The sequence below is a fragment of the Poecilia formosa genome, unplaced genomic scaffold, assembly GCF_000485575.1.
Source record: "Poecilia formosa unplaced genomic scaffold, Poecilia_formosa-5.1.2 Scaffold199, whole genome shotgun sequence".
Classification (NCBI taxonomy): domain Eukaryota; kingdom Metazoa; phylum Chordata; class Actinopteri; order Cyprinodontiformes; family Poeciliidae; genus Poecilia; species Poecilia formosa.
The window spans coordinates 561816-580180 of NW_006800138.1; the positions used below are offsets into that span (position 1 = coordinate 561816).

The window sequence follows — 18365 nt, forward strand, 5'->3', positions numbered from 1 at the left end:
TTTTGTAAAGGGCCTTGAGAAATTCGTTGGCACCATATAAATGAAGTGAATAGAAAATAAATGTATTCTCATGTTATATAGATGTTTTTGTGTCACTTCAGTAGACGTTACTCGGTCATTTAATTTGCGTGGTGGAAACGCGGGACTTGTTCAAACTGGGATGTAGGATTCAACCAGGAGCTTTTTGTTGTGGTCAGGAGGAGCGTCTGGGCTGGATTCAGCTGCCCTGCCGCTTCTCCTCAGGGCAGCAGCAGTGGTGCAGGCGCTGCCTCTATATAAGACCCTCCAAGATGCCTCCCAGATCGCTTCCTCCATCATCATCGCCTTTGACTGCACCTCACACCTTCTGCTCCAGAGCCCCACTTTTACAGTAGCGACTGTTTGGTTAAGTGGAGCGCATTTGTCCGTCTGTGGCGCTTTTTGCGATGTCCGGATTTCAGCAGAAGTTTGTGGAAGCGGAGCGCCGGAGCGCACAGGACGCGCGGCGCAGCCACCGTCTCCAGGAGTGACTCCGGAGGGAAGTTTTTGAACATGGGGAAAGGAGAGCAAGCGGGATTTTCCACCCTTTAAGGCGTCACATCCCCAGGCGTGGACAATGGACACCCTGAGCCTGTCAGTGAACGCGGTCTCCTCCACCGTGGCAGCGGAGCTCCCCACCACCGACGACCCGTTCAGCGGACCCATCAAGAACATCGCGCCGTGGAACTTCACCGTCCTGGCCGTCGTCATGTTCGTGGTCACCTCGCTGTCTCTGACCGAAAATTTCCTGGTCATGTTTGTCACTTTCAAGTTCAAGCAGCTCAGACAGCCGCTGAACTACATCATAGTTAATCTGGCCATCGCGGACTTTCTGGTGTCCCTCACCGGCGGACTGATAAGTTTCCTGACAAACGCCCGGGGCTACTTCTTCCTCGGGAGGTGGGCTTGTGTCTTGGAGGGCTTTGCCGTCACTTTCTTTGGTAGGTTTAGACTTTTGTTCTGGACTTTTTGGACTCTGTGGACGGATAAATTGCAAACTCTGCAGCTGTAGGCGTCAGAATCTGAACAGATGAGTTTGATAACTTCCCTGAAAAGCTGACTTTTACCACCTGCTATCAGAAACGGGGAGAAATGAGAAATTAATATCTGTAAAATATGTCAGAATAACTTGAGCATGCATCCTCTTAGAAAAAAAAGACATATTTTCTGCTGGTGCAGTAGAGATGCACCAATCAGGATTTTTCTGGTTTATTTTGATTCTCAATTTTCCTTGCAAATTCTTATCTTCATAGATTATAACACATAAGACATTTTTTTTCTGATTTCTTGTTAGAAGTAGTTCTGAATCTATCAGGAAATGAATAAATTACATTATTATCACATTTATGATTCAAAGCAAACATCCTAGTATTTGTTTTAATTCACTGAACAATTGCATTAAGTATGTGTTCATGTGTTTAGAAAATTTAGGCCAACTTAGGGACTGAATCTTTTCCACTGTCTGTCAGAACCCAACCACATACACTGGAGCTAACTTTAACATATCCAGAAATGACCAGAACAGCATTAACTCTGACTTTTAACACATTCTGGTGAACAGGTACAACTCGGAAAAGAGTTCAAATATAAATGAATTCCTGTAAAAAATGGCAAAGATTTACCTTTTAGTACATCTTTAAGCAAATTCTTTCATTTATTATTATCAGACGCACTGATCATGTTTCCATCCTGGTACCAACTTCCTGTTTTCCTTGAGGTCTGACTTACTAATATTATATTTGATCAATCCCACTTTGCTTTTTTATAACGCACAAAAAAGAAAGAATATGTTCTTTGATAATGGTAGTGCATCAACATGCATGCTCTTAGGTGATGTGTTAATAGACTACAAAGGGTGAGTTATCAGTGAGAATAAAAATACATTTTTCAGTTCTCATCTTATTAATAAAGTAAAATCCACTGATTCTAGTGTCTTTATGATGCAGAGATAAAATAATAAAGTAACATGCTGTGGATTGTAACTAAAATGGGAGATTTATGGTAAAATTTCTCTGCAAAACACATGAAAGAGCTTCTGCTCTTTGAAAGTGGTTGCAGTTTTTGGCTACTATAAGTACAGGGATGGGTAAATATAGTTTCCACAGCTCTCGGCATCAGAATCGCAGCTTTCTTTCAGATCACATGCTTTACAGGTGAGTTTGATGGCTTCAATGACTCCACAGATTCCCAGAATTCAATTAAAACTGACGTTTGTCACCTGCTCACGGACAGGAACTTCTTGGAAAAGAATCCAAGATGTATATATCTGTGAAAAATGTCATAATAACTTTGACCTTCTGAGTGCAGCAATTTCATTCAGTTTCTTTGAGTAGTCATGCACTGAAAAGGTTATCATGTAAAATTTGAAAAGTCTAAACTGACTCACATCTGATGTAGAAGGGACGCACCAATCAGGTGCTTGCAGGCTGATAATGACTCCCAGTTTTCCTGAAGGCCAATTTTGACCAGTTCTAGTTCATTATCACAAATAAATGAGAAATATAAACAGAAACTAAGAAAAGGAAGGAATTTTGTAACTGTTCTAATTTCTGCATCACAGCATTTGCTGTGAAACTCTAAGGAGTTAAAATATCTGCTGTTCATTTACGCTTTTATGAAAAATTATGAAAGTTCTTAGTTTTATTAAAAAAATTTTCAGTGATGATTCAGAAGAAAATCTTCTGAGTCTTTAGCTGAATGATTTCTTTCTTTATCTTGGAAAATGTACCAAACAATGACTTTTCATGGATAGTAAGTCGTTAAATTCGAGGCGTATCACTGGAGTATTTACATGCAAACTCTGAAATCTGGAGTTTAATCATGTAAAAAATAAAGTCATTTTGCTAAAAAGTTAGAAAAAACAACAACTTTCCTAAGCAACATGAAAAAGTAAAAGGTGAGCCAAAAGTGTGTTGTTGCTCAAACACCAGCTGTAGCTAAATATCCTGCTAAATTCACATTTTCAGTAAAATTCAAAAAGGAACAGAAAAAAGTAAAATAAATTCCTTTAATCCTTTAATAAAAATAAGCAATATTCCTAACATTTCTTGTTAAAACACCAATTTCGGACTAATATTTGACACATGAGGTTTTCAGGTTAAGCTCAATTTAGTGAAGCTCAAAAGTAAATTTTTTGTTCATATATTGTTCAGGGGTGAAGAAGCAGATACCTGCCTTAATTTTTTACTTTTTTGCACCTGCAAAGTATTTGCTTTTGTGCTCTAAAAAACAGATTCACAAAGTTATGCTCACATCAGCTGCAGAGTCCTGCAGGAGTTTTCTCATGTCTTGCCATAAGTAGGTTACCATCCCCGTGATCACCAGGTTAACTAATTCACTGGGTTTTGCTTTAGGGCCTTCCTTTACTAAAGCACATAGGGAGCTCCGAATGCAGGATCATGGGAATCTGGTGAGAATAAATGCAACCAGGAGTACCTGAATAGTTCATGTGGAAGTCTGTTCTTTTTTTCACTCTGAGGAGAAAAAGCTTTTCTTCTGATTCACCTTTGGAAAGGTTTCCCTGGAGGAGAGAGAACGTCCTCAACAGGAAATTACACCAGATTAAAATCAAATCAATGCTTTAATTGGACATTTCCTGCCTTTTTGCAGTGTATCTGAATCTACAGTGCTGTGATAAAGTAAAACAACAACCGGATTTAATGTTTTGTTCAAACAGCCCTCTTTAAATGGTCAGTTTGAAACTTCCTGAAGCTGTATAAAAAAAAACACCCCTGGACGTTGATGCTGCTAATTTTACTCTTGAACCTTTATGCCAGATGCTCTTGTTAAAAAGAGGGTGGTAATTAAACAGCCAGTTTCCACCTGCCTCCTTTGTCCTTTGCAGTAAGTCTATCAGGCAGATACAAAGACTACCTGACTACGCGGGGATAAGTAATTAACTCCAGCCTCTCAGAGTGACTTATTACCACAATTAAAGGCTGCCTTTTTTAGCCCCATTAGCAGGCAGCAGAACGCACCCAATCCAGATCATTAAAGTATTTCCAGAAACAGCGCAGCCACGCTGACCTCTGGGATGTCTGCTTAAAAATTCAGAAGCATGTTAGAGACCAAAAAAGGATGTGAAACCCCCTCGTGAGCTCGTTTTTCTGAATCACACACATTAATCACCGGTGTGTTTGTGGTTGCTGATTTCCTCAGGGATCGTGGCCCTGTGGTCCTTGGCCGTCCTGTCCTTTGAGCGCTTCTTTGTGATCTGTCGGCCGCTGGGGAACATTAGACTGCAAGCCAAGCATGCCATCCTGGGCCTGCTGTTCGTGTGGACGTTTTCCTTCATCTGGACCTTCCCTCCTGTTCTGGGCTGGAACAGATACACTGTGAGCAAGATCGGAACCACCTGCGAGCCCGACTGGTGAGACGCTCAAGTTTTGTTGCTAATGTGGGCAGTGGCAGCTGTATGAAGGGCACCCTTCTCCATATAAACACCTAGTAATTAGGGCTTGAAATAAACCAACGGCAATATATAAGGTGATAGATTTATGAGCAATATCAATAGAAAACAGCCAATAAATGTTCAATAATTTCACTGAGTTCTGATCCAGATCTGCACAGCATTCTGGGGGATGTAGGCAGAGGGAAAGTGTGAACTGCTCAACTTCTTATAGTCAGCTAAGCAAGTTTGGTGGAGTCAACAAACTTACCCACTCTTCGGTTTCCTAGCAACTCACTCAATCTCTGGTTACCTAGCAACAACCCATTGAGTCACCTGCAGTTTCATGTTTGGTCACCATGCTTCACCTAGAGACAGGTTTTTATCGTACCATTTATTTATCGTGAACAATTTCTTATAGCGATAATTAGATTAATTGTTCTCTCGATAGCTTCCAATTAACTTGCAGAAATCTGAAAAGTGTGGCTTGTATTTGCATCCAGCTGCTGTGTGGAGCCACTTTTCTCCACATTTCCAGCTGCAAGTATTCTGCTGTCTCTACCAGTTCTGTAAACCTTTGGCTTTATTTATCTGTCAGACTAAAAGAATATGAACACATGGTGCACTTTTCAATCCTCACCAGGTTGTTATTGTAAGTAAGAATGTTTTTAATAACTCATCTGTATTAAAAAAAAGGTAAAAAAACAAAACAAAAAACCTTCACTTTTTTAGGGGGTGCTTTGCAAAAATTTTGAAAACCCTTTACAATTATGTTTTTCTTCAGTTATGAATTACTTTTCTTTGTGGTGTGGTATATGTCATAAAATCTCAATATAATACATTAAACTCAGTGGTTGTATTGTGACAAAATCTGGCAGACTTTGAGGATAATTTTACAAGCACTAAGTCTTATGGACTTTTTTATATACTAAACTAATTTCGATAGGTTTCCGCCTAATAATCCCCTCCAGGTATTTACTTTTTATCCACATACCTTTGACACAAACAGAAAAAGGTAACAGACCTGTTGCACGCGGCCCAGGGCCTTCAATCTGAATGCGCTTCATGAAGGGAGCGGAGCAGCAGGCCTGCTGTGACCCTCTGCCCCCAGGGAGCCATCTGGATAACACTATTTAGATGTTTTGATCAAAGGCGTACGGATATAGAGTGGTAGGATATAGAGTGTTGACCTCGAGCCCAGAAAGGAGAATTATTTCGAGGTTGAGAACAAATGGTTCACACAGAACAATTAGCAGATCTCTCATTGGAGAGTCCATGACGTCTGGCTGCGTGACGCCACAGGTGAGTAGAGCAGCGCTGCTTCACAATGATACGACTCAAGAAGTAAAAAAAGTTACAGTGCAGTAAATCTACTCCTACAAGTAATTTTAAAATAAATGTAGCAGAGTAAATGTAAGTATGACAGAAGGCATTTGGTTAAAAGCAGATCAGAGATTTCAGAGGTGTGTGTGTGTGTGGTCCAGGTGCTGCAGCATCATCAGTCTGGTGAATTTAAATACCTCATTAATGTGAAAAATTTTGACACTGAAAATGAGTAGACCACACATCAGTCCTGCAGCTGTATTCATCTGCAAGACTAGAAAATGTGGCAAAATAACAGTTTTGCAGTTGAAATCTGTGGTAAAAATATGATTAGAAAAGAGATTATTCCCTTATGCAAACTACAAACAAAGAAGAGTAAAGGCCAAACTGGCTTTGATGCTAACAGCAAGGACTAAGCTGGTCTGCCTTTAAATAAAATCTAGAGCAACCAGTTGAGTTCAAAACTCAGCTAATAATGCCGTGTAGCACCCCTGGGTGTCATTCATTCTCAGTAAAATGCTGATTTTAGAGGACAGTGGTGAACAAACAGCATCATTAAGACCAAAGAGCACAGCAGGTCAGGGAGGAAGTTGCTGAGTTTGGGTATAAACAGTATCCATGGATTAAAAGGCCGACCGTAACTCTGGAGGGGCTGCAGAGATATACAATTTTGATTTGCAAGAAAAAAAACAAAACATTTTCTGTCGTGTTTGGAGTTTTCCACACGCAATGCAGAGGAAACATCAAATATGTGATAGAAGGTGTTCTTGACAGATGAGACTCTCAATCAAAACAGACAAAACTGACACGGTTAAAATAGAGGTGGCAGCATCATGATGTGGAGATGATTTCTGCAGCAGGGACAGAGATGTTAGGGTTGATGTCAAGATGGACGCAGCAAAATAACTGAATCCTGGAGGAAAACCTGCAGCTGGAATGGAGGGACTGAACACAAGGCAGGCACAACTTTCCAAACTTATTCCACTCCTATGCTTCATCTGGATCACATAACACTTGAAAAACATACATTGAAATTTGTTGTAATATGTTAAATGGTAGACAAGATCAATGGGTGTCAATACTGAAGGCACCACTTTTAAATTCATTTAATGATTAATATAACCTGGTGGTGTGCTAATTAACTCAATTGGACGAAGGAGCTAATAGCCAAAGTGCTTGTTTCAGACATTGCTAATGACAGTAAGAGTTAAATATTTGAACATTTAAAGAAATTATAAAGATGGAACTAATTAAAACTACATAGGCGCATGAACATCTCCCTTTAGCTGTAGAAATACTTCAAATGGTTTAATATATTTGTTATATTCATATTGATTGATTATATTTAAATGGGACAGTTCATATTAATGAACGTACAATGTTGTCAAAAATATACCGGAGTTAGAGAAATGCTAATTTTCATCCATGGTGCCATAACATCTCAAAAAACCCTTTTTGAGGGACAAATAACAAAATACTAATGTTTTTTTTTTATGTTTACAAAACCATGTTGCAAATATAACTAACACAAAATTTCTTAAATGTACCCAAAAGTGACACCTTATCGATTTAGGACCTGGTGCTGCTAATATGTGACAGTGTCACAACACACTAAGGATGATGCATTAGGGGCTAATTAGGGATAATCAAGATGACACTCTAATTACACTTTATTAAATAAAGACTGCAAGTTGTAGCAAATAGAAATAATTATAGTGGATCTCTTTAGATCAACTTTTTGTCCTTGTATCAGAATTAACTCAAACGTTGTCGCTCATTTCCTGTTTTTGAGATTACCTAATTTCTCAACTGACCTCAATTTGTCTGATTAACCAATTGAGAAGACTAAATATCTAATTAAGTGAAATCAGTCTGATTAAAGATGAGGTACTGCTGCCTGCTCACACTGATAACTGACATACCGGAAACATAGCTTGCTAAATGTTCAAATGGCATTATGGTAATTGGGTTACACAGAACTGAGTTAACTTCACAGTGTTCTTCTGTTTAAAATAAAGAAATAAAATGTTGTGAGATCTCACCTTTAGCCTGGAAGGGACAGGCTAAATGAAAAAAAAAAACCTGAAAAGGAGAAATCTCTAATGAAAGAGTGTCCAAAGTGCAAAGCAGAGGCAAATGATTCGACACGGCCATCGATCACAATTCAAAAATGGGTTGAATTTGGTTTGGAAACATTTAAATAAATAAATAGAAAACTTAAGGGTGCAATTTTCGCTAACGTAAGGCTGTTTAAAAAGATACAAATTCATGTAGAGAGCAATATGCAATTTGAAAAATTAGGAAATTGTTTGCCGTTTGTATTTTTCTTCAACCAGATAAACCTTTGAGATACTGATCGGTTTTCCTGAGAAATGACTACTTGTTTTGTAAGAAAAATATTGTGTGATTAATTTACTGTTGAACAGGTAAACATGAAAAAAATAAAGTAGTTTTTTGAAATTTTACTGAGAGCTAAATTTTGTGGTGCCCTAAGCACTTTGAATTTAACATTTTTTGAAGCAAAAAGTTTGAACACCCCTGCTATAAACAGCTGCACTTTTACGGTGCATTCAAATACATCACCTACATCACACTACTGCTGAAAAACTGAGTTTTTAACTCATAATAGACACCTAAAAGTCTGCTTAACTAACTGGTAAATTGCAGAAGCAACATTTCCTGGTCTGGGCTTTACTACAACAGAATCATGCTGCTCTCTCTGCCAGGTGGATCCCCAGAAATTAATCTGAATGGTGTTTCTTTAGAGATTCGTAGGTGTTCTTATGGAAACAACTTAATTAGGTTAAATTGCTGTCCTGAGGGCTCTTAAGTGTTTGCAGAGATTGGTCTCAGCTGTGAAATTTTCCATTTAACTAAAGCTCAAATGAGGAGCCAAACTGTGATGTTTCTCCCGAGTCACATAAAAGCTCCTGAATTTCACAGCGTCTCATAGCTGGGAATTGATTGTTTGCCTTCTGGTTCTTAAAGCGACACTCAATTAGTGTAGCAGCTGATCCAAGTATCTGCTTATTACCTTATCAAGAAATACTGTAACAGTAAATACCAAATAGCTTACAGTGATTATCAATGTTTTTTTTTTATTTTGTCTTCCTCTCCACAGGTATTCAACCAACATAACAGACCACAGTTATATAATAACTTTCTTCGCCACTTGTTTCATTTTACCACTTGGAGTGATTTTCTTCTGCTACGGGAAACTCCTCAGGAAGCTCAGAAAGGTCAGTTCTGAGTTGGAAGACATTGTGTGCAGGGTGCTGCATAAAGTTAATGTTTTTATGATTTCCAGCATTAGTGCTAGATGATAGAGATACAGTCGTGAAGTGCATAGTCAATCATCGTTTTACAGTTTGTAATTGGAAACACCTTCAGTAGCTCTGTCTCCATCACAAATGTCAATATGCTGCTAATGCTGAAAAAAGTCAATTTCACAATTGCAGCATTTTCTTTAATTTAGAAACGCTGTCAACATCACACGTCAGTAAGTTTGCTCATGCAATAAGTTAAATATTAACATGCTGCAGTGCTATCCTCCTATGACTTCCTGTCGTCTTCTTCATCTTTTCCGCCAGTAGTAACATTTGATTGTTGATCACTTGACTAGTATAATGCGAATAAAGTGTTTCCATTGCAGTTTTGCAGAATGTATAATTTTTTTTTACAGCTGTGTCCCTGGAATCTTGTTCTAATTATTGTCCTTTATGGATGCTGATATTTTGTATATGACCAAGAAAAGGCTATAAACTGCTGACTTTTTCTGCAAAAAAAAAAGAAAAAAGCACACAATCGTTTTGGTGACATAATTCATCAATAGTTTCTGTTTCCTTCAGGTATCTCATGGTCGTCTGGCAACTGCCAGAAAGCCCGAGCGGCAGGTGACCCGTATGGTTGTGGTGATGATTGTGGCGTTCATGGTGGGTTGGACCCCTTACGCAGCCTTCTCCATACTGGTCACAGCTTATCCCACTATTGAGCTTGACCCAAGGGCGGCTGCCATCCCGGCTTTCTTCTCCAAAACAGCCGCCGTTTACAATCCAATCATCTACGTCTTTATGAACAAACAGGTGACGGTTCTCTTTAAAGCAATATGAAGAAATATTATCACAATAAAGAGCGTAGCAATCTATTTTCATGCAGCTTTTTGGAAGTTTAAAATATCAATAACTTTAGCCAGATCATAAATGGTCTTAAGACGGCACAGCTAAGCATTTCTTGCTAAATAGCTGCATGGAGTCTGGATGTCCATGTGATTACAAAGAGGGGATTTGCAGACCTCTGGATGTAAACAGCATTGAGAAGACAGGGAATGATTTCAATGGGGTTGCCTCAGACAGACATAAGGTGCCAACAGTCATGTGAAACAATTAGGACACGCTAACCTCTGGAAAAACACTGGAAAAAATATGAAATAACAGCACTTAAGCAACAAAAATTAATTTTCCTGTTTAATTACATTTAATATTCTGTAATGGTCAGCTGGCCAGGTCCTGCTGGAACAAAGCATCCCCATGAAACTTCCACAAAACTGGTCTGAAATTATTTTTGTGAAATACTTAATACTTTTTCATTTTGGCTGTGACTTTGTGCAAGCAAGACAATACAGGATTGGATAAAAAGCATATTACAATAAAAAATAAACATTACGATAAATTCTCACCAATATTTTGAGTTTCTGTAGGCTTTCTTTTTACGTCGATGGTTTCAGAGTGAAAGCTTCGACCTGAACATGGTGACAGTTATTTTAAAGCCTCCCCTCTTGTAGACTATTTCCTATAAAGTGGAAAAGCTGATTTGAAATTCCTTTGAGATCTCTTTAAATCCCCCACCAGACTCATAAGCAGCTAGCTTCTGTCTAGAGGCCTAAGGCAGCTCTTTCTATCACAATGGTGTTCACATTTACTTCAACAATGAGGATACCAAACTAAATGTCCAAGTTTCAAACAGGATAAACATTCTAGTCATGTGGGTCTGATTTGATATACATTTATGTAATTTTAGCCCAAAGCAGATTGAAATGATGGCCACTTATGATAGTTTTATGTTTTTAGATGTCAGAAGTTGAATTTTTAAAATCTGGCAGGTTTGAAAGGTTCTCTTGTAAGTTTTATTTTATTATTTTATTGTTGAAGCACGTCCTAATTTCCTTCACATGACTGTATGATTCCAGCTGACCTGCAACAGTCAGGTTTTTTTCCCCCACTAGGGTGCATAACAAGGTGAGCTCAAACAGTCTGAGGGGATTTCCATGATGCGTGACTAACTCTGCTTGTAGTTAGTGGGTGAACGCCTTCAGCCAACTCAAAGGTCAAAAGTCGCTGACTATGAAACATCCTTGGACGCATCACTTCATGAGGTTGTTTAAAATGTTTCGAACAGGTTTTAATCTCTGTTTTACCTCGCTTAGTTTTAGAGTTAAAGTATTTAGAACATGCTAAAGATTTGAGTTGAAGTTTGTCATGTTACATTCAAAATTTCAGTTTATTTCATTGGCAGTTTCTATTACAGCTGCATGTGTTTTGGGGTTCATTCACTTTTGCAAAAATTAGCTCAAACTCAGTCATATTGGATAAAGAGTGTCTATGAACATCACTTTTCAGCTCTTGCCAGGAACTAAAATCAGATTTAGGTCAATCTGATATTGGTAGACAAAGGGGCCTCTGCTAAAACAAGGTAATTGTCGGGCTGAAAGATGAACCTCCATTCCTGTGTGAAATGTTTTGCAGCCTAAAACAGGTTTTCTTCTAGGATAGCTCTGCTCCATCCATCTTCCCTTATCTCCTTTTTACCAGTCGCATTTCTAAAAAGCAGGTACATTTCGAAGGAAATTAGTTGCTCAACATTTTCTTTCAGAGTGCAAGAGTAAAGGGGACTGAATACAAAAGAAACCCATGATTGCAATTTGTTTTATTTGTAAAACAGCTGGTGTTGGTGTGCCACATAAAACCCAACTAAAAATATTGAAGTGTCTGGTTGAAACTTTATCACCTTACAATGAGAAAACGACGGAAGGAGTCAGAGGACTGTTTAGAAAGGTTTGTGTAATGTTTGTTGCACATACACTAAATGGTGAATAAAAACATCAGATCTCAAAACACTTTGAAATTCTGAGGTGGGACCTTAAGAAAGCTGTGCCAATAATTTTTTGATGACACTGGGACCTAAAAAACAAACAAAAAAGAGAGAACCCAGATTTCACCACACTTTCAGACCTCTAAAGTCAGACAGATTAATCACCACTGAGAGATGTTGCTGGTAAAGATGGTTCTGCAGTCTACTGAATCATAGGGGTGTATTTATTTAACAGGCTTTCTATTTTGGCTCTGCTCTTCTTTAATAAGCATTTACATATTAAAATGCAATGAGTTTTTTCCACACTTAAAGTTAGATTACTATAATCTTAGAATTGAGTTAAAATTGCTTCATTTTTATGTCCTGAAAACATAAAAAATCCCTTTCAGAGGATGAACCTGTTTCACCATGACTGGAATATCTCAAATGTTGTGCATTGAGAAGAGTTGACCTTCTGTGAACAATACGATGTCCATCAGTACCTCTAAAGAAACTGCCAAACCCAATTACATTTGTAATAAAGTACTTGGTCCACAAAGTCTGAAACGGAGAATTTTAAACAGTTCTTTTGAACTAAATATTACATTTCTATGCTTTTTCTGCAGTTCAGGAAATGCCTGATCCAGCATTTTACCGGCATGGGAACCATCCCAGAAAGCAACATGAATCAGACCACAGAGCGACCCGGAATTACTGCCGAGAGTCACACGGGGGAAATGTCTGCCATCGCAGCCCGCATCCCTGTAGGCGGCACCGTGTCTCCCAGATCCGATGACTCCCCAACTGACTGTGGCTCCTTTGCTCAGCTTCCCATCCCAGAGAACAAAGTGTGCCCATTGTAACTGCAAGCCTTCTTCCATTAGGTGTCATTTTTCTCCCTAAGAGTGAATATTACCAGTCTGTCATCCAGCTACAGTGTGCTTCAGAAACTCTGTGGACGCTAAGAGAAATTCAGATAATTAGTCAATGTCTTGGCTATACTTTGAGGGCACTGGCACTTTTGAAGAACCTTCATTGTTCTCTGGAACTGTGGAAAAGTTTTGTGCTTTAGCCTGTTTTGGTAGTTTGCTATATTTTGTTTAAAATAGGGCCAGAAAACAGCAGTAACAGATATATTCAGCCTTTGCCCAGTAGGCCACTTGTAAATACTCAATACTCTCTCTCTTCTTTTTCTCCTTGTCCCTGATGCACTTCCTGTTTATGAATCACATCAGTGGGCACTTCAATTCAACTTCATAGTGCAGAAGTGGACTGAAAAATCTCAACATCAGTAAGTTAAGGACTGGTCAGTGTATTTCAAAAACCACAGTGCATCCAGGCTTTCATCTTGTCCTTGCCCTCTCCTTTGAAGCCCCGTGATAGCGTCTGCATAGAAAATGTTGATTTCCTATGCTGTTTTCAGTGTTTGCTTTGGCAGCAAGCTTCAGTCAGATGTTGTGTCAAAAGCACGAAGCGGTCTTTGAATTGGGAGTTCTTCTATTTTTTTTAGTGTTTATTGCACAGACTAGTTTGGGCCAAGGCTTTCATCTTTATTGAGTATGGTTGAGTTGTCTCACCAGTCCGCCATTGTTTCTTTTGCAGTTCTAGAGTCAAAGTATTAATGAGCTGCTAGCAAGAGATCAGGAAATATGCAACACCGCATATGAACAGCACTTGTCTAACAAGAAGCTCTAAACACTTACTGGCCACTTTAGTACCCAGAGTCTTTTATTAATGGAACTGTATGATTTGTGATTAATTTTTCAAATTGAGGTACCAGCTGTTCTTCAGGAATCAAATGCCAAGCACTTTCCATCTGACAGCTGTTGTAGCCAAAACCAGAACAAGTAAAACTACCAATAACCCAACACAGTAATTTAATGCAAAAATATTTCTACTGCAGCAGACCTGCCTATTTTCTGGACAAACAGATACAGATACTCTGTGGTACTTCTCAGTACCACAGAGTATCTGCAGGTTTCAACAATTCAAATTTAAGACTTTTTAAATGCTGCTTTGAAAGAAAAATGGCATAAATACCACTTTGAATAAAATTTAAGACCAAAAAAAGCTATAAATATATGGGATGGTCTGGGAATCCTGCTGAATTACAATCAAGCATAGCAAAATCTTTTACATTTCTGGGGCCTTTTTGTGGCTCTTGGCAGCATCTTTGTGCTTCTTGTCCTCACAATGCAAATGTTTTTGTTTTTTCACAGAATGCACCTAGCCAAATATGGGTTGGCAACAGAAGTGACCCAGAGGCCACAACTAATATTATTTGTTGTGGCTGACCAACGATAAATTTTACGCTTAAAGGGTTCAACACATGCAGATTGACGCTACTCCCTTTCCATTAATTTCCTATAAGATTTATACAATGAGGGGAAAGTCGTTTGCCCTCCTGCAGCCAAGCATCTGATGACATGCATGTGAAATTTTGCTCATAAATGTAGAGGTGACAAGATCAAAGATTTTCAACTTTTGTCACAGATATCACTATCGCTATTGTTAGGTTTCACCCCATCATTCGTCCATCACCTATGACAGACATAAAAAGCTAACTAGCTAGCAAAGGTGTATTAGCAACTAGTTAGCGGTAGCCTCAATCCAAACTGATTGCTACAGAATGAAATGAAGATGTCGACGCGCAACTCGAATTTCTGCCTGCTGGAAAAGTCACACAAAAAAACTATATGAGAATATACAAAAGGAAATAGTTATTTCATGACAACATTTAAAACTTGGGATAGACGTATATAAAGCTAGCTTGTGAATTTAAGATTTTTTAAGACCTTAATTTTAGATGCATGAATTTAGGACTATTTAAGAATGCACAGACACCTATTACCAACTGAGTGTTGTACAAATACTTTAGCCTTCCTGACTACTGTTGCTCAGCATGTCCATTCCTTCATGATCCACTTGTATCCAACATCTGGCATCTCCTTCCACCAGGTAACAAAGCTCAAATCATTCCTTGGACTGTAGTCCAATGTTCTCTGCAGTCACTGAATCCCAGTCTAACACAACTCCTTTTGGATATCGAGCTGACAAATCTACAACATGTCTGATGCCAAAATCTCAGAAGTGTTGACAATACCTTGCTAAAAGTATGTCAAATGTAATAAAGGCAATTGTAAGGGCCAAACTGGGTCAAACCCACTATTAGCACCGTGTTCCCTGAAAGTTGGGACACCGTGTTGCTAAGTGTAGTCACTGTGACAAAAATGCAGTGGACTAGGGTTGCTTTGATAATTAGCCATAATTTCTATATTAAGCAAAAATCAACAGCAATACGGAAGTCAAATGATGTCCAACAAACTAGCACCGAAGCTTTAGCTACAACAGGTGTAGCAGTGAGTGTTGCTAATTGCTGGACTTTGTGTTGCATGTTTGTTTACTGTTATTTGGTATATGTCAATCACTGTTATCTGCTGCACAATGATACTCTATGTATGAACAATATAACATTATGGCGTCTGTGTGTCCCAGTCATGTCAGACAGTTCTATTCAAAATCACATTATGAGGGTGTGTACATCTGTGCTATACTTATTGTAATACATTAATGTAATCATAACAGTATGGGGCCCTGGTGATCACAAATGCTAAGTTTGGTGACATCCTTCAATAATATTACCACAGTACTCTGCGTGTCTCTTTTGAAATGGGTAAAAGCGGTTTTAAATGATCCAAACAACGTTTAACTAATGTAAATGATTTTTGTTTGCATGGGTGAAATGAGATTGCTCCTTTGGGTGTTTCAGAGTAGAGCTGCTACTCCTGTGCATCTACAGGAGTCAGAGACTGAATCTTGACTTTAGGATGCTCCATCTTCTTAGTGTAACCACTTTGCCCACCAGAAATGTTGTAATGTTCACATAAAATGTCAAATTTGTATTCAAAATGTACCGTTTGCATCATTGTTTTTCTCAAATCTCAAATTACAGTTTGCTCATGCTGTTTGTTGATTCTCTCCTCTTTTCAATGTCTCTGTCTGTTTTGGTTACCCTACAATATTCCAAGATACAGTTGCATTCAAGCAGCAGCATCAAAAGAAATAATAGTGTATCACCATTTTATGTACAATTAACCCAAAACACATTTATATATACGGCTTTAGAAAGATGGGCTACAAAAAAAAAGATTGTCCACAAATACATATTGGCCATTTGGTAATTCACTACTTAGGTTTGACACACATATTTAGGATTAAGGTTGCACCGATTGCATTTTTCTGGCAAATTGCCCATTACCAATTATTAAGAAGCCTGACCTGCTGATTCCAATTTTGACCAATACCATTTATTTTGGTTTGAAATATCACTAAATATAGCATGAAAGTTGGTAAGAGTGATGTGACTATTGTTAACTGCAAACGTTGGCTTAGACATGCCATGACCTGGTGGGCCAGTCTGTCAGTCAAACCTCTCGGGACAGCAGGAGATGACAGTGGTTGAATTCTAAACCTTTGGTTAGGCAGTTAAGATCGGGGGACAAGATCAGCTTCCGATGCAAGTATCGGCCAATCATTGATCTAACTAAATTAAGGAAATCGGCTGGTCAATAAATCTATGCAACCGTATTTAGGATCTTAAGTTTGTTGCTCTGTTAGATCCAAACAGTAAAACGGCTGCAAAAACCAATTGTATCACTGGAGTTTATTATGATTTCGTGTAATGCATTGGCATTTTGGAGGCGTAAACATAAACAAAAACTTTTTGCGGGCACATAAGTTGAATGTGAAACTCACGTATTTTAAGGGTTTTTGCAAAAATCAAAATAAAAATTGTTAGTGTCCTTCCAGTACCTTTCAAAACACCATCCCTCTCCACTTTATTGTAGAGCAGTTGTAGTTCTCAGGGACTACTTACCTCCATGTTATTGGTGTTTCTCTTCTGCCACACCTGACCTGAATAAGTGGGTTACTAACAGTCTCCTGCAGCACTTGATGGAATGCAGAGGAGGTGGTGCAATTACTTGAATCAATTGTTCTGCAACAGAGACACATCTAAAATATACAGGATTGTTGTTATCGGCTCCTCAGTGTTACATAATGTAAAAAAATAAACAAACCCAGTTTTCAAATACTAAAATAAATACTAATTTCTCAACCTGCCCAATAGAATCTGGGGCATCCTGGTTCACCTGGAGATCATTTTATCTTTGCAATATTATCAGGGGCGGTGTTAACTTAAACCTGTGTATCCTTGTATGCCATTAGAAAGCAGGGACAATATGAAATAGCATGACTGGGGTGTAAGTGAGTTTGTGTTGAGTAAGCAGAAAATCGTGGCAAATCTTCAAATCCTCAAATACCTAGCAAGAACAAAGTGTACCAAATAGTGAGCACATCTTTGAATAAAAAGGTACTTAAATGATTCTATGTAAACTTTGGCATAAACCACAAAGAAAGCAACATCCCAGTGAGTCAAGAAGGTCTGAGCAGAAATGAAACCCGTCAACAGCAGGAAATACACGAGGTGTCCAGGGGCTTTTTTTCATATGGCCTTGAAGATGGGGTGGGATATAAATCAAACAAACCTGCCAGGGTCACATTTAAGAAACTTTGCAGCATGCTTTTGGGAGCACCTCCACCATCTTTATGCAAACTTAAGCTCATATTATCCAACTGAATAAAGTCTCTCCAGCTGTTTGTTGTGTTGTACTAAGAGGCTGATCCCTTCTGCAGTGAGTTATTTGTGCCAAGGCCCCAGCTTGGATTTGAATTGGTTTCCAGTTCAGAGTTGTACAATGTCTATAAAGATATGATTGTATTGAGGGTGCTGGATGGCTTGGTAGGCGGAGCAGGTGCTACATTGATACAGGTATGTTGCAACGTGACATCACGCTTGCAAGATCCCACCCCTCAAAAAATTGCTCACCGACTATGACTACCATTGGTATTAACTGCCAAGTCGTCAAAATAACACGCCAAATCTTAAATGTACATAATATATAAAATAAAAAAGGGCACAGTGCTTTGAAATTAATTGTTAACACTAAGACAACTAGCAAGGTCCAAGGTTATTGCATTTCACAGGTATGGAAAAAAAATAGCAAGGGAGAGGAAAGTAGGTCAGTTATACTAGCTCGACTTTGCCAACCTTAGTTTGTAGATGTACTGCGCAATTTGATGTGTTTCGGTTCAGTTAAAAAAAGAATAAGGTGACCCATAGACCTCTGACAGATCATCAGTATAGCAGGCATTTAAATTAGCTAATCAAACACTTATGTTCAGGCAACTGTAGCCTGGCTTGGCGTCACACCACACAAACCACCAATAAAGCTCTGGAGTTCCAGGTCAGCTTAACTGATGGCATATTTATTTTAGAGAATGGAATTAAAACAGTTCAGCAGCACAAAATAATAATAATAATAATAATAATAATAAAAACAGCCAACATCAGTTCATCTTCCTCCATAACAGCCATGAACGTCTGGTCTTTTATCAGTATTCAGTATTAATTGGGAACATAAAGAATCAGGTTACGTTTTCAGGACAAAATGAATAAAAAGGAAAGAAACACATCAAAACCTGATCTCTACGATTAATAATTGAAATCCAT

The 18365-nt window shown here is 38.5% G+C and overlaps 1 protein-coding gene across 1 annotated transcript; it reads left to right on the forward strand.

The window, feature by feature from the left end:
• Positions 1–192: 192 nt before the first annotated feature.
• On the forward strand, positions 193–15776 carry valopa (vertebrate ancient long opsin a). Its single transcript, XM_007566795.2, has 5 exons — positions 193–959; positions 4177–4387; positions 8850–8967; positions 9577–9810; positions 12421–15776. The coding sequence occupies exons 1-5, from the start codon at positions 596–598 to the stop codon at positions 12655–12657; spliced, it is 1164 nt and encodes a 387-aa protein (XP_007566857.1). The 5' UTR covers positions 193–595; the 3' UTR covers positions 12658–15776.
• Positions 15777–18365: the final 2589 nt, after the last annotated feature.